Genomic DNA, 13,739 nt, shown 5'->3' on the forward strand with positions numbered 1-13,739 from the left:
CCCCTCAACGTAAAGGTGCGTTTGTAACGGTGAGTTTGGACCCCCCCGCTCCCTGCCTGCCTGCCTGCCTGCCGCTCGGGAAGCGCCTCAGCGGCGAGGACATCCTCCTCCTCCTCCTCCGTCTCCTCTGCGAGCGCCGAGCCCGCCGGGAGGGCCTGCCCCGACCCGGGGGCCGCCACGGCCCGGCCCGGCCCAGCCCGCCGCCCGCGCTCGCCCCCTCCCTGGTGGGGAGCCGGGGCGATGACGTCACCGGATCAGGCCGACCGGCAATGGGCGCCATTTTGAAACCCCGAAACCTCCCGCGGCGCCAGCTCCTGTGCGGCGGCGGCTGCTGCGACCCGCTCCCGCCCGGCGCCTCCCCCCGCGGCCGCCCGCCCCCGCCCTACCGGCACCGTGCGACATGGCAGGTGAGGCCGCGCCGGGCCGCCTGCGCTACGGCTCCGGCTACGGCTCCGGCTCCGCCTCGCCCGCCAGCCGGAGGGTGCCGCGGGAGCCGGCGCGGCAGGCCGGGCCGCAGCGCGCCGCACGGATGCAGGGCGGTGGGAGGCAGCGCCCTGCCGGCGGGGCGAGGAGGAGGAAGGGGGGGGGACGACGACGACGGGGACGGAGCGCGGGGAGCGGGGCTGCCCCGCGGGGCGCCGGGCCGAGCCGCGGCGTGGGGCCGAGGCGGTGTGGCCTGGGCCGGGCCGGGCCGGGCAGGGCGGCGGCGGCGGAGCGGGCCCCGCTGGGGAAGGGGCTGGGCCGGGGCCGGGGCCGGGCTCGGGGGCCGAGGGGGTCGGCGTGGGGTTCCGCGGGGCAGCCGCTCCCCTCACCCACCGCCCTCTCTCTTCCCCTCTCCAGGGGTGGCTGGAGGTGGAGGCGGCGGCGGCGGCAGCAACGACTTCCAGTGGTGCTTCTCCCAGGTGAAGGGGGCTATCGACGAGGACGTGGCGGAAGGTAAGGGGAGGGGAGGGCCGGGCCGCGGCGGCCCGCCGTCGAGCAGCCTCTGCTGTGCCCCAGGCTCCCGCAGCCGCCGGTGCCTCCCGACCGCGGGCTGCCGCTCCGCCGGAGCCAGCGGCACCACCACCCTTTTCTCCTCTCCTCGCAACATCTGTGTCACCCCGCGCTGGAGGAGCCGAGGCTGGGAACGGCCGAGCTGCAGCATCTCCCCGGTCCGTGCCCGAGGCTGGGAGGACGGGGTGTGTGTTGCAATGACTAAGCTAAGCGCCTGTGCTTCCAGTGCGATGTGCTTTTTTTTTTTTTTTTTTTTTTTTTTTTTGCGGGAGAGCATAATAGAAAAGACACGGTGCCTTCCTCCTGTTCTTTAATTCTAATCGCTAGGGAGAAAAGGTAATGACAGTGGTAAAACACGGAGGGGGGGGAACACAAATGGAGTCTGTCAGGCTTGTCAGGCTTCACTCTGACGCAAAGAGAGCAACAGAGGGAGCGTGCAGGTCTGTCATTTGTGTTTGATTTAAAAAGTAGAGTTTAAAGGCTTCCCGCAGCTGTGAAGAGATTTTATGCCTACTTGTTAGCATTTGGAAGCTATACGTAGGGCTATGTAAGTAGGGAAAATGGGCATACCTTCACTTTTCTCTGAAACAGTTTCTAAGCATGGCATGTTTTGGAATAAGTAGCAAATAAGCAATGTTTTAATTGGAGAAAGTGTTTTTCTGTAGTATGTAGAAACAATGTGAAGTTTTGCTCTACTTTGAGAAATTTTCTGTGTTAAAACTGTTCAGGCTGCCAATACTATTTAGAAAAGAGGGGGTGAAGTATGTGTGTGAAACATAATTCTGTGCTGTTTATTTGATTTTTACTGCATTAACTGAAATAGCTGTATTTACTGTATTAAGTGAAACAACTTGCAGTGCCAGTGTGTGGTTGTCTTGGGTTTCGGGTTTTTTTCTTACTGGATGCAGTAAATATTTTTTCTTACTGTCTACTACAGGGAAATTATGCTGACAGTGTTTTCATTTTCATGCCGCTTGTTTGGCATTCCATTTAAAATAATAGCTCTGGGAGGAATAGACTTGAAAACTACTTGAGAAACTAGTCCTCAGACTCAGTTGTTTTCTTTCTTTTTTTTTTGTTTTCCCTAAATATATTTTGTAACTTGTACTATTGTTCTGAAGTTCCCAGAATTCTTTTGAAAATGTATTTAAGTAGCTTTCATGAGTTTCCCAAATGGTCCTTTTTTTCTTAGGATCTATCATCTAGGTGACTAAAAGTTAGTTCTTCATGTTGCAAAAAATACACTTCTATGAGCGCCTTCCCAGTCAATTACTGAGCAGCATGAATTTGTGTAGAGCTGGAAGGCTTCTTGTTTTTGAAACATCAGTATGTCCTAAACCCAGTTAATTAAGTGCATAACAGGACTGTTGGAAGAGGAGCTTATATTGCTTGATAAGACACATCACTGAGGAAGAGCTCTTTAGTTAGAGAGGGGCGAGCTCTCTGTTTTGAGTAATTAGGAGTGGTAAGGGGAAATAGTGATGAAAATGCTCAACACTTTTACCCTGGATTTTCCCAGATGTACCTTATTAATGTGACTTTTCTTGAAGTGAGGACTTCAGATTGTGCGTGATGCTACTACATATGAGGAATTTAATTTTCTTCATAGGGCAATTAATATAAGTAATCATTCAGCACCTGGTTTTGCAGAATTGGTACTAGAGTTTTGTTTTCCTACTGGAATACAAGAACGACTTAGAGTTTTTGTGACTCATTGTCTTTATTTTGGTTTGTGGGCTCCCCTGTCCCCCCCCACATTAGTTCTTGCCTTGAAATTTGAATTAAATAAAGGAAATATGCAATTTATTTGCTAATAATTGCCTGGATTTGATTCAGCAGTATGCAATAAGAGTGCAATTACATTGCTAGATTTTTGGCCCCAGTTATGGAAATACTTACTCTTTACCTTTTTTAAAACATCTTTTACAAAACTGCACATCTAAACCTATTTGATGGGTGACTGTTGCCTTGAAATAGCCTTACTGCAAATATTATGTAAAACCACTGTGAATTTCATGTAAATTTTTGTGATAGGAAAACTTGCTACTTCTGTAAATTTTTTTTCTCTTTTCTGTTTTGTGAAAAATAAGCTCTATAGAGGAAATCTGAAAAAGACAACATAAAGCAGCCGTCAGACATATTAAATGCAGGCTTTTTTGCTAAATGTTCTTACAGGCAGTTCATTCAGTAGTTGAAATTTCGAAGCCTGATAGTTAGGCAACTTAACCAAAGTCACTTCTTTTTTAACTGCAATTCTAGAATACATTTTATATTCAGTAGTTGTTTTTCACGTGTCTTGCTTTAATAAAAATATTAACATGGCTATGACAAATTGCTATAGTTTGATTTGTAACTGCCATCTTCATTCCCAGGATTTTTTCTAACTAGGTCATTAAAGAGGAGACAATGTGATTTTCTATATTGTCTTTTCTGTGTATTCACTTTCTTCGGTGAGTAATGTTTGAAATCTGTACAATGCTCTGTTTAAATAAGTAGAAGAGCAGTGTTTATATTTCCAATCTGGCCATTTCAAAGAGATTGGGAAAATATACCAGTTATAGGAATCCACAGTTTTATAAATCAGAAAAGTTTAATTAGATTCAAGGAGGAGGTTTGGAGGATAAAACAGATACTGAATGAAAGAATTGATACTGAGGATGGAAACAAGCTTAATTTAAAAAAGAAAGTAATTTAAAATTGTGTTGTAATTTTGTTGTTAGTGTAAAACCATGTGACTACAAAAGCCATACTGATTGCCTGTGAAACTTGTTATTCTTGGATTAGCTTTTTTGGTAGAAAGTACCATTCTAAATACAGGTTTGGGTTGTTTTTTTTATAATGCTACCTGAGACCTAATCGGTTTTGTGATTTCAGCGTTTAATTTGTTCTGCATGTTCAAAAACGTTCTTTTTGGGGGGTTTTTTGGCAAGCAAAATATAAAACAGTTTATTAAATAGTGTACAGATATGCCCAAATTCCCTTAGGCCAGATGTTCTGCATATAATCCATGACCACTTCTGGATGTAATTAACAGAATATACTATTTTTATATGGAGCAAGTGGGCACTATAAATCTTCCTAACTGACTTGTACTACTGACAAGTTGGAAATACTGGGAAGAACATCTCATCCTTGTCAGAATGTGAACCTGTATGCTGTGGAGATTATGGGTTTACCATTATTGACACTGGGATTTCTTTGGGTTTTTGGATTGCGATGAACTGTTCCCTTCTGTAAATGCTGTTTTAATTTGGCACTGGTTAGATCTATCTTCCTGTTCCAGCTATAAGCAGCTTTAAGGGTATGGTTACTGCACTAAATGAAACAGGTACTGATTTCCTCTGGGAGCGTCATCAGCTTAAGTCTTAACCTTTTTTAAGTGTTAGATTTGAAACCTTTTTTGAAGCAGCCGAGTGTAAAGCGTAGTCTTGCACATAAATGCTGGACATGGTGCCCTTTCGTAATAGCAGGAGCTCTTGGAAGCTTCCATTAGTTAACTTGAGGATGAACCTTTGTAAGGTGTTTTCACATGAGCAAAACTTTTGTTCTTCAAAAAAAGTTGTCACTGATTTTCATAATACTTGTCTTGGATTTTCTACTTGTTAAGAAATTTTGTATCTCCGTTTAAAGATCAAAGAAAAGTACTGGGTTTTTTAAATACTGCAAATAGTAATTGGTATTGACAGCACTGATATACTGAAAGATACCTTGTTACCATCAATTCAACAAATTCTTTACATCTCCTTTTTAAGGCTGGTACAGTGCGGAGTAAGTCCACCTCGGAAGTTTGTCAGAATGCAGAACACAAGTAGAGAAGATGACCATGATCTAATAAAAATATATTGGACTATAATCCTGTAATTGTTCTCAAGTCTGGATACGAGTGGTTTAAAAACACTGTTAAGGTTACATCGTCTTTACAAATCAGTGGTTTAAAAATGTTCTCATGTGTTGTTCAGGAATTTAACTGGCCTATTCTCACTGTTTTTAAAGCAAATTCTGGCACGATTTCAGACTTTTAAAAAAAATATTCCAAAAGAGGTACAGCTATTTGACATCTGGTTAAAATTGCATGGAAGAAATGACAGAATTGGTAGCTATCCTTAAGATTACTTTTTTTTCTGTAAGAACTGGAAAATATAGTAATAATGACTCCATTATTAAGCCGTATGTATTGTTTCCTTTCATTGTAAATAATTGGTTATCCCTGAAGATGTCACTACTGGAATGGGGCAGAAGGTGGGCTTTTAAGTTGTGTTTTGGTTTGTTTTTTTTCTTGAAAAGCAGTGTTTTGCCATAAACAGGACTTTAGATGCCTGTTCTTTTGCCTTCCATCAAACATTATGCACTTATCCCTGGTTTATGGTGATATGTAGTAGTGTGTTCTGCGTCGATCCTTTGACAGTTCACCACATCTCTGCTCCCCAAAGGACTGTTGTCCTGTTGACTGTTCTGAAGAGCCACCATTTCTTGCAGGGACCAAAGATTTTGAAAGTTTCCTTGATCTTTCCTGCTTTGTGTGTGTTGTATATGGTATTCTGCATGATACATATGATGACATAATACTGACTTTGGGAAATGTTTTGGTGTTTTTTAAATGTGAGCAGAAATAATATTTTTGCAAACAGTTTTGAGCTGAACACTTTATATATTGGTTTCCTGTTGGAGAAAGTAGTCTTAATGCTTCAAGTAGACCACTTTAATCTTGAGTCTTGGTGTGACCCATGGACCAAGAATTTGTCTTCACCCTTTATTCCACACCACACTATTACCTAAAAATGTTGTTCTCAGCCAGCAGTATTTAATGGAATTCTGAATTCCAGTTCTGTCAGACAGCAAAAAAACCAGTGTGTTATGCCACTGGAAAGTAAATTGCACGTACTGTATGTTAACATATACGTAGCTCTGGAGACAATATATTAAGACAAGGTGATGTGTGTGAGAAATGCAATGTTGGTGAACTTTTGGAAGTTTCTCTCTCATAATGGTTAGAGTATGACTCCTCATAGTGGGGAAGTCCAGATTTACAAGTGAATAGCTATGCTTTTAAAAAAAAAAAAAGTTCCAGGTGATCTTCAGGCTTCATAAAAGTGGTCATGTCAAGTGATGTCTTCTCGGTTTTCTGTGGAGAAGAGAATCTGTCCTCCCAGCTAACATAGTTACAGTGAATTTAAATCTGTAATCTTTACCATGGTATCAAATTTGATTTTTTTTTTTCTGGCGTGTGCACGTGATGGGTTAATGGAACTGCAGGGGCAGGAGGAGGAGTATGAATGTAAGTACAAAAATGTTTAGCATTCTGAGAATTGTGAAAATGATATCTATCTTTTTTTGTAAAGGAAACTAGGAAATTTACAGCCTAGGTGGAGACCTTAAAGGCATTCAGAAGTGGTTCGTAAATGCCTTATTTTGCTGTTGAAGTTCACCCATAGCTTTTGTATCTAGCGTCTTATTCTTGACTCGGATACATAAAAGAAAGTTTGGACAATCTTGCCAGAAAACTACAGAGGCGGAGGTTTATGGTCATTGGGGTGGGGGGGGGGGGGGAATCTCAATACTAGCAAAAGATGGCAAGTGGAATCTTAAAGAACAGTTAACAACATCCTTTAAAAGACTAAGCAACCACTAGGCTACAAGAGAAGACAAATTGCTAGGTGTAGCTGGATGATGTTTTGATTAAAATGTGAAACTGCAAGAATGCATAGCTTATGAATGAATGATAAACAGTTTGGGTAACCAAAAGTATCAGTTGCAGAGTTGTAAGGTAGGAGTGCATAATAAAACATTTTGAGTAGTGGGAATACAGAAATTAGTGTAAGTCTTTACATCTGTATTGTTAATCTGTGAATAGTGAGAGCCACTGCCATTTGTCTCTCTGCAGAGTGGTAGGCTGCGGTGACAGCAGGGTGTATTACCTATTCACCCAGGAAATCTTTGATACGGTTCCCACGTGCACTCTCATTACTGTGCCATTTGTTGAGTATTTTAAACATCTGGGGGAAATGCTTAATCAAAAATGACAAATAACACTTTATTATTTTTTTTTTAAAGGACAGGAAGGTGTGAAAGGTGCAACTGGAAGAAAAATCTTATTTATCCATCATATTAAGACTTTTACTAACTCCTAATAAAAGTACAGTGACAAACATGACAATTGGCTATTTAGAAAAAACCTAACAGAATAACATTAATTAATTAAATATACTCCCAGTAAGAGAAAGCTTATTGGAGTTACTATTCCAGAGGTTAAAAAATAATACTGAGGCAATAGATTTGCACACAGAATACTGGATTGTGTCATGAATATTATAAATAGCCTCCATAATTTCTCACTGCTTGTAAGAAAAGGCACGGCAAGCTTTGGCAAGCATGAAAGTAACGTTTATTTCTGTCTTACTGAACTTCAGCTTTACTACTCTCTTTTCTTGCTGCTGCTTTACCCTTTCTTTTTACTAACACATCCAGACAACTACATGCACTTTAAACTCCATGAAGATGGGGGGGGTTCAAATATAATTCAAAGGATTCCAGCATCAAATTACAGTCTTGTTCCATTGAAAAGAAAGTGCAAATTTAAATAAATAAGAGAATTGCACGAATTGTCTTTTATGAGATGCAAACTCTTAGGTGACTGTTAAATCAGCTGAACAAGTGTTTGGTTTGGGGGAGTTTTCTGGGCAGCCTGGCCTTTGGAACAGGTCTTGGGAACAGTTTGACACCTTATGTTGCTTCTTTTCTACCAGTTTGTTACAGCACTCTGAACAGAATGGCCTGTGCGCTCTCTCCTCAGAGAAGCCAAGTGGCTTAGGTCCAGATGGGGTCCGGGACACACAGGAGCTGGCAGTCTTTCCCAGAGAAATGCTCTTGCTTGTAGTTTGCCACAGCCTGTCAGTGGCAGCGCTGACTTCAACCAGCTTCTGCTGCTTCTCGAGCTGTGCTGTGCTGGCCAAGCCACTGTGCTTCTGTTGAAGCAGCTCAGGTGTCCTCTTCATGCCCTTGGTTGACCTTAAATCTGTTCAGTGTTTTAAATTAGTTCAAAAAGCGGAGTTATTTTGGACCGAGTTAAACTCTACCGAGTACTTAAAGGCAGTTCAAGCAATTTTGTAAGTTGTTTGAGTATTAGGGCATTAAAAATTGTTAGGCCTGATGGATACTTTACGTTGGCAGAGTGCTTAGCAGAGTAAGCTGGAAGAAATTTGTTCTGAGCAAAACTATACCACCTTTGGTTTATTCTCCTGAATTTTTGTACATCTCACTTCTGTGTTAACTCTCCAAATAAATCCTGGAAGCGGAAATCTAAAATCTGAGTATATAAAGTGGCATATTCTGAAAAATAGGTGATTTTGAGTAACTTATATGTATATGTATATTGTCAAGTGATTATTGATGACTTTAAAGTTCAGCTCACCCTTCAGTACAATTCAGAGATAGAAATCTGATTTCTATCAACTGTTAAGAAACAATATTTTAGGAGCAGTAACAGGAATACCAATCTTAGTCCATCCTCATTGCAGAGTAATACCATTCTTTTTCATCGAGTGTTCTGGCAGCTATGGTATGGGGAATCCTCATTCACCCAGAAGCAAATCAGTGAAAGGTACAGAAATGAGGGAGAGGGGAGAGGCTGAAGTCTGGAAACCAGTGCTGAAGTCAGAAAACTGCAGTAACTGAAATTCTGACAGTGCTTGCCTGCCCCAACATGTAGAGGAGAAGGGTAGGGTCTGGTTTGAAGCAGAGTGCCTGCCTGCGGCTCTCTGCTGTCGTCTGCTGTGCTAACTGTTGTGATCCAAATTGAAGAACTGTCAAACTTTACACCAACTGCTTCCCCTCTCCCCACCCCACAAGCCTTTTAATGTAAACAGGTACCACTGGTGATGTTTGGGGAGTGTTGTCTTGCAATTATTGTAAATCAAGTAGCAAGCAGTTCTAAGGCCCTGTGTGTCTGTAAGTTGTTAAGCTCAAATATGATTTTGTTTTTCAAAACATTTTTTCTATTATTTACTGTTTAGCAGGTGTTAGCCTCTAAATTTCTTCATTCTCTTTGATAACCTGTCCCTCTAATGGGTCTCTGTATCTTTTTTCTTTCCCTAATTTTCCTTGCTCCTTTTATTTTTTTTTTATTTGACTCTATTTGAATCTTAATTTAGTTGCTCTGAAATGATGGTTCCTTGCCATTCTCTGTATGGGCCCTGACTGACCATGTTTTTCACCAGTCGTACCTCAGAATGGTATGTTGTCACTGTCTGCTGCAAAAGAGTTCTGTTTGTTCTGATGTCATGTCTTAACAGTTCAGCACAACGTCACAGGGAGATCCCAACTTCTGATTTCCAAGCTGATTTAAAAGTACATAACCTGCACTTTACCCCCTTCTACGCTCTCTGCTTCATTCCCGTGAACTGTAGGAGACCATACAATGTCTCCCACAGCTTTCTCCAGCTGTAGAATAAAATGCTCTGTAGATTAACAGTGTGTGTTGGAGGGAAAGGTGTGTCACCTTTGATCTTGTTTACAGGCACAGAAATGTTCTTTCTATGTTTAGTTTCCACTGGCAATCTCCCTTACAGTTTATGCCAGGCATCTGGCTTTGGTCCAGATCCAGTCATTTCCTCTCAAAACATGAGCCTCTTCAGAGAGTTTCATAGTCCCTAAAGGAGTTCATTCTTTGGATCTCTAGGACAGATCATGGAAAAAGGTGCTGTGTATTAAAAATATTTTTCAAGGGGAGGGACAGGAGACAGGCTTGCTAACATGCATTTTTTGGTCAGTCTGTGTACTGAATGTGAAGCAGTGTGGTGCCCATTATGTATTTGGAAAATTTTAAGTTAAAATCCCCTATGTCTTGGTTTAACCCCAGCCAGCAGCTAAGCACCAGGCAGCTGCTCACTCGCTTCCCCCCACCCAGTGGGATGGGGGAGAGAATCGGAAGGAAAAAGGTAAAACTTGTGGATTGAGATAAGAACAGTTTAATAGAACAGAAAGCAAGAAACGAATAATGATAATAATAACAATAATAAAATGACAATAATGCTAATAAAAGGATTGGAATATACAAGTGATGCACAATGCAATTGCTCACCGCTCGCTGACCGATGGCCAATTAGTTCCCGAGCAGCAATCCCCCCAGACCAACTCCCCCCAGTTTATATACTGGCCATGACATCACATGGTATGGGATACCCCTTTGGCCAGTTTGGGTCAGCTGCCCTGGCTGTGTCCCCTCCCAACTTCTTGTGCCCCTCCAGCCTTCTCGCTGGCTGGGCATCAGAAGCTGAAAAAAATCCTTGACTTTAGACTAAACATTACTTAGCAACAACTGAAAACATCAGGGTGTTATCAACATTCTTCTCATACTGAACCCAAGACACAAGACTATACCAGCTCCTAGAAAGAAAATTAACTCTATCCCAGCTGAAACCAGGATACCCTAGAATTTGGAGCAGCGTCCTTTTTAGATATGTTCAAAACCAGTAACTGTTTGACTTCCTTGTTCATTAAATATCTGAGGAGTGGGCTTTTGACAAAAGTCTCTGAAAAGTTTAGAAGAATAAGAGAGAAGTTGATGCTGCTTGTGTCTAGTTAGTGTTAATCCTAAGCATGGACTACAGCTGTAAAGTCATTAATCTACTGTGTGAGCTATGAAGTAATTATGTTTTTTCAGTTTTTGGATTTTAACTGAAGTAGCAATGTGTGCGGCCAGCTTAGAGAGGAAAAGTTCATAGTAGCTAATTTTAGGCATCTAGTTTAGATGTTCTGGATCTCTTTGCATTCTCCATTACCTAAACAAAGAGCCCAGATGTTGATATCAGTGACAGTTAGAAATACCTAGTATGAATCCTTTGTGGGATTAAATTAGTTTGCAGGTATAAGCTTGCTGTCATCTCAGAATCCTAACAAATAGTGGCCTCTGTCATCCTGTCCCCCTTTGCCCCTCAATAACTAGCCCGGGAGGCTTTGGAGTTTATAGAACTTTCTCAGAATTATGAGAGGAGTTTTGTGATATAGGGAGGTTAATATTCAGCAGTGATGCTAAAAGGCTTAGAGCACTTACACTGAATTTTGAAACATCTATCAAGGCTTACAGGACAGTATCCTGAGTCAATGAGAATGGTTGCCATTACATTATTATAAAGATGGATATTTGTAGCCTTCTAGTGTGTTGGGAGGGTGTTTACTACGCATGGAAGTGCTTAGTGCTTTTAAATTTGGGGATTCTACAGAATCATAATTTAGTTGCCAGCAATCCTTTTAATCTTTTTAATGTAAATACTAGCTTTGAAAACAGCTAGGAGTTTCCTATTCTGTATGTAGACTGTACCTAAGTTAGAAGTCCTTTTCAAAAGTGAGGCTAAACATTAATTTTTCACATCTGGAAAGAAATATTGCCAGACTAAAGTCTTACTGTAAAGCCATAGGTCTTGCTGCTCTCCATAGTTCACAGGAGGAAAGTTACATGGCTACTTCCAGAACAGAGAATCCTAGCCACACTGCAACAAAAATGCAGGGAAGGTTGGACAAACCTCTCTGTTTCTGGAAAATCATAATCGCAAAGGTGTCTTATATATGAGAAGAGTGCATTAGGATGCTGTACATGAGCAAATATTATGATAGTTTGTCTTTCCTCACCCTTCTGTACATTTCATTGTGAGTTATTTTGCTAGTATGGAGAAAAGGCTGAAATATTCTGCTGGGAAAGACGACTGGTGCTTGTACACATAAGAAAAAGATATGACATAAAAAAGCTTTAGAAATTCCAAAGTTAATGGGATGATTAAGAACCTGCGAAGGCTTGCTTTGTTTTTTTTTCTAGAAGTTTTAAGCTGACTTGGAAATAAAGAGCAAATATCAGTGGGTGAAGTATGTTGAGCAGAACACTGAGTGATTGGTTTGGAATTAATTTTGTGATTTACCTCTAGTCTTGTAATTTTTTTTTATTTTACTTTTTTAAATTTATTTTATATATTTGCTTTGAGATAGTATAATGCTGAGGATATGGGATAGAATTATTTTGGGGATCGATATTGCTTCATTTAAACAAGGCTATAGGAAAAACTTTTTAATTCATACTTTTATATATAAAAAAAGTGTAGTGCTGTTAAGAAAAAATTGATTCATCATATTCCAAATCTTTTAACTTAGAAAGTATTTGAAGAAAATTTCTATATTTTTGTCCTGATGTGCCCCCTTGACTTCCCTATTTCCATATAGCATGTTGGCAATAGATATTGGCATGTTGGCGACATACTGTTTCAGTGCTGTTTTAAAATTTCAAGCTGCTTTTTCCAGTTGGTAGTCAATTAGGAAAGAGAGGCATTCTCTGCTGGCATGATCATTTTACCTATGCATGTTGTTTGCCCTCTTCTCCCTGTATGTTTTGTTTAAAACCATAGAATTCGGGTAGTGTCTGTGTTTTAGCACATTTCCACAGCTCTTAATGTAAAGGAACCCAAGATTATGTTTGACTGATTGCACTGCTAGTAAATAATAGCTGTGTCAGACAAATGATGTTGACTTCACATGCATGTTAAAGCAAAAATGATGCAGTCTATCTTGAGCAAATAATTCAGTAAATACTTTGATAGTGTACATGGGAGAAATTAATAATATATTTTTCTCTTTTTGAAACTAAATGGAAAAGTTGGGTTTGTGACTTTGAAATAATTGCGTATGTTAAAGAGTCATTTATTTCTGCTAGCATGTTTACTGGTGTCTCAAAGGGTAAAAATCAACTGTGTTAGAATGGCTTTCAGATTTTTGTGGTAGTGGAATATTAGTTTTGCTACTGATAAACCTTTGTAACTTGAGGGCTGCTTAATGTTTGAGTAAACTACTGAAAATGTCATAAAATTATTCTATCAAGTCACTTCACTGATTGCTTAGCTTATCTGTTCATTTCTTTTTTCCTTAGTTTACTACTTTCCCATGGTGTCTCTTGAAATGCCTGGTTTTTTTCCTGTGTATAATTGAGTGATAATGGGATGTAGGAATTTTTTTTAATTCTAGCACTATCATCAGTCTTGGAGTAGAATTTCATTAAGATTATGTCTCCAGCTAGTTCACTAGCTCTCTAATTTTGGTAGAAAATTCTTTGCTTATGTCATGATAGTTGGTATTTTTAACTATAAAACCTCATAGCCAGCCAGCCATTTCTAAGGGCTTATAATTATACATTCACACAATTTAAGCATGTATTAAGCACAAAGCGAACATCTAATTGTGAAAATAATTAGTGTGGATCAATATTAAAGCCCAACAGCAATATTAGACACATACACAGAGATTTATTTTTTTGACATTAAATCTCAATTCTCGTACATCTTGTTTTGCCCATGATTGTCAGGCAGGAAGAATGAGTTGGCTTTAAAACATTTTCGTGATTACCCTATACATATGTTATACAGATTGTTATGAAAGGGCCTTGTTTAAGTTTGTTTTCTTTCTTAAGAAAGAAAAATATTCCAGATTAACAAAAAGCTTTACATGGACCAGCTCATACACTTTCTGTGTATGTAATAATTCTTTGCTTGTCTGAGGACTGAAGCGGGGTATGGCATATTACATCAGAGAAATGTGACAAACTTTGGAAAAGTCAAATAGTGTATCAGCATTACAGGTTGACAAATTTTTTCTGACCTGTCACAGAAAGTATATTTAAGAAAAGGTTTCAATTACATACAGGGTACCCTGTACATTCTTTGGACTTGCCTGGGGTAAAAAGCCTGAACAGGATTCACTGGGAAATCAGTGAG

At 40.5% G+C, this 13,739-nt stretch overlaps 1 protein-coding gene across 1 annotated transcript in view; it reads left to right on the forward strand.

Annotated features, from left to right (window-relative positions):
* The first annotated feature begins 243 nt into the window (after nt 1-243).
* PPP2R2D (protein phosphatase 2 regulatory subunit Bdelta) overlaps nt 244-13,739 on the forward strand; it is a 31,486-nt gene continuing 17,990 nt past the window's right edge. Inside the window, exons 1-2 of the mRNA XM_069797265.1 lie at nt 244-407; nt 841-936. Coding sequence (XP_069653366.1) covers nt 401-407; nt 841-936 — 103 coding nt within the window. The 5' untranslated portion in view covers nt 244-400. The remainder of the gene's footprint in view (nt 408-840; nt 937-13,739) is intronic.

The sequence above is a fragment of the Haliaeetus albicilla genome, chromosome 11 (genome assembly GCF_947461875.1).
Source record: "Haliaeetus albicilla chromosome 11, bHalAlb1.1, whole genome shotgun sequence".
Taxonomy (NCBI): Eukaryota; Metazoa; Chordata; class Aves; order Accipitriformes; family Accipitridae; genus Haliaeetus; species Haliaeetus albicilla.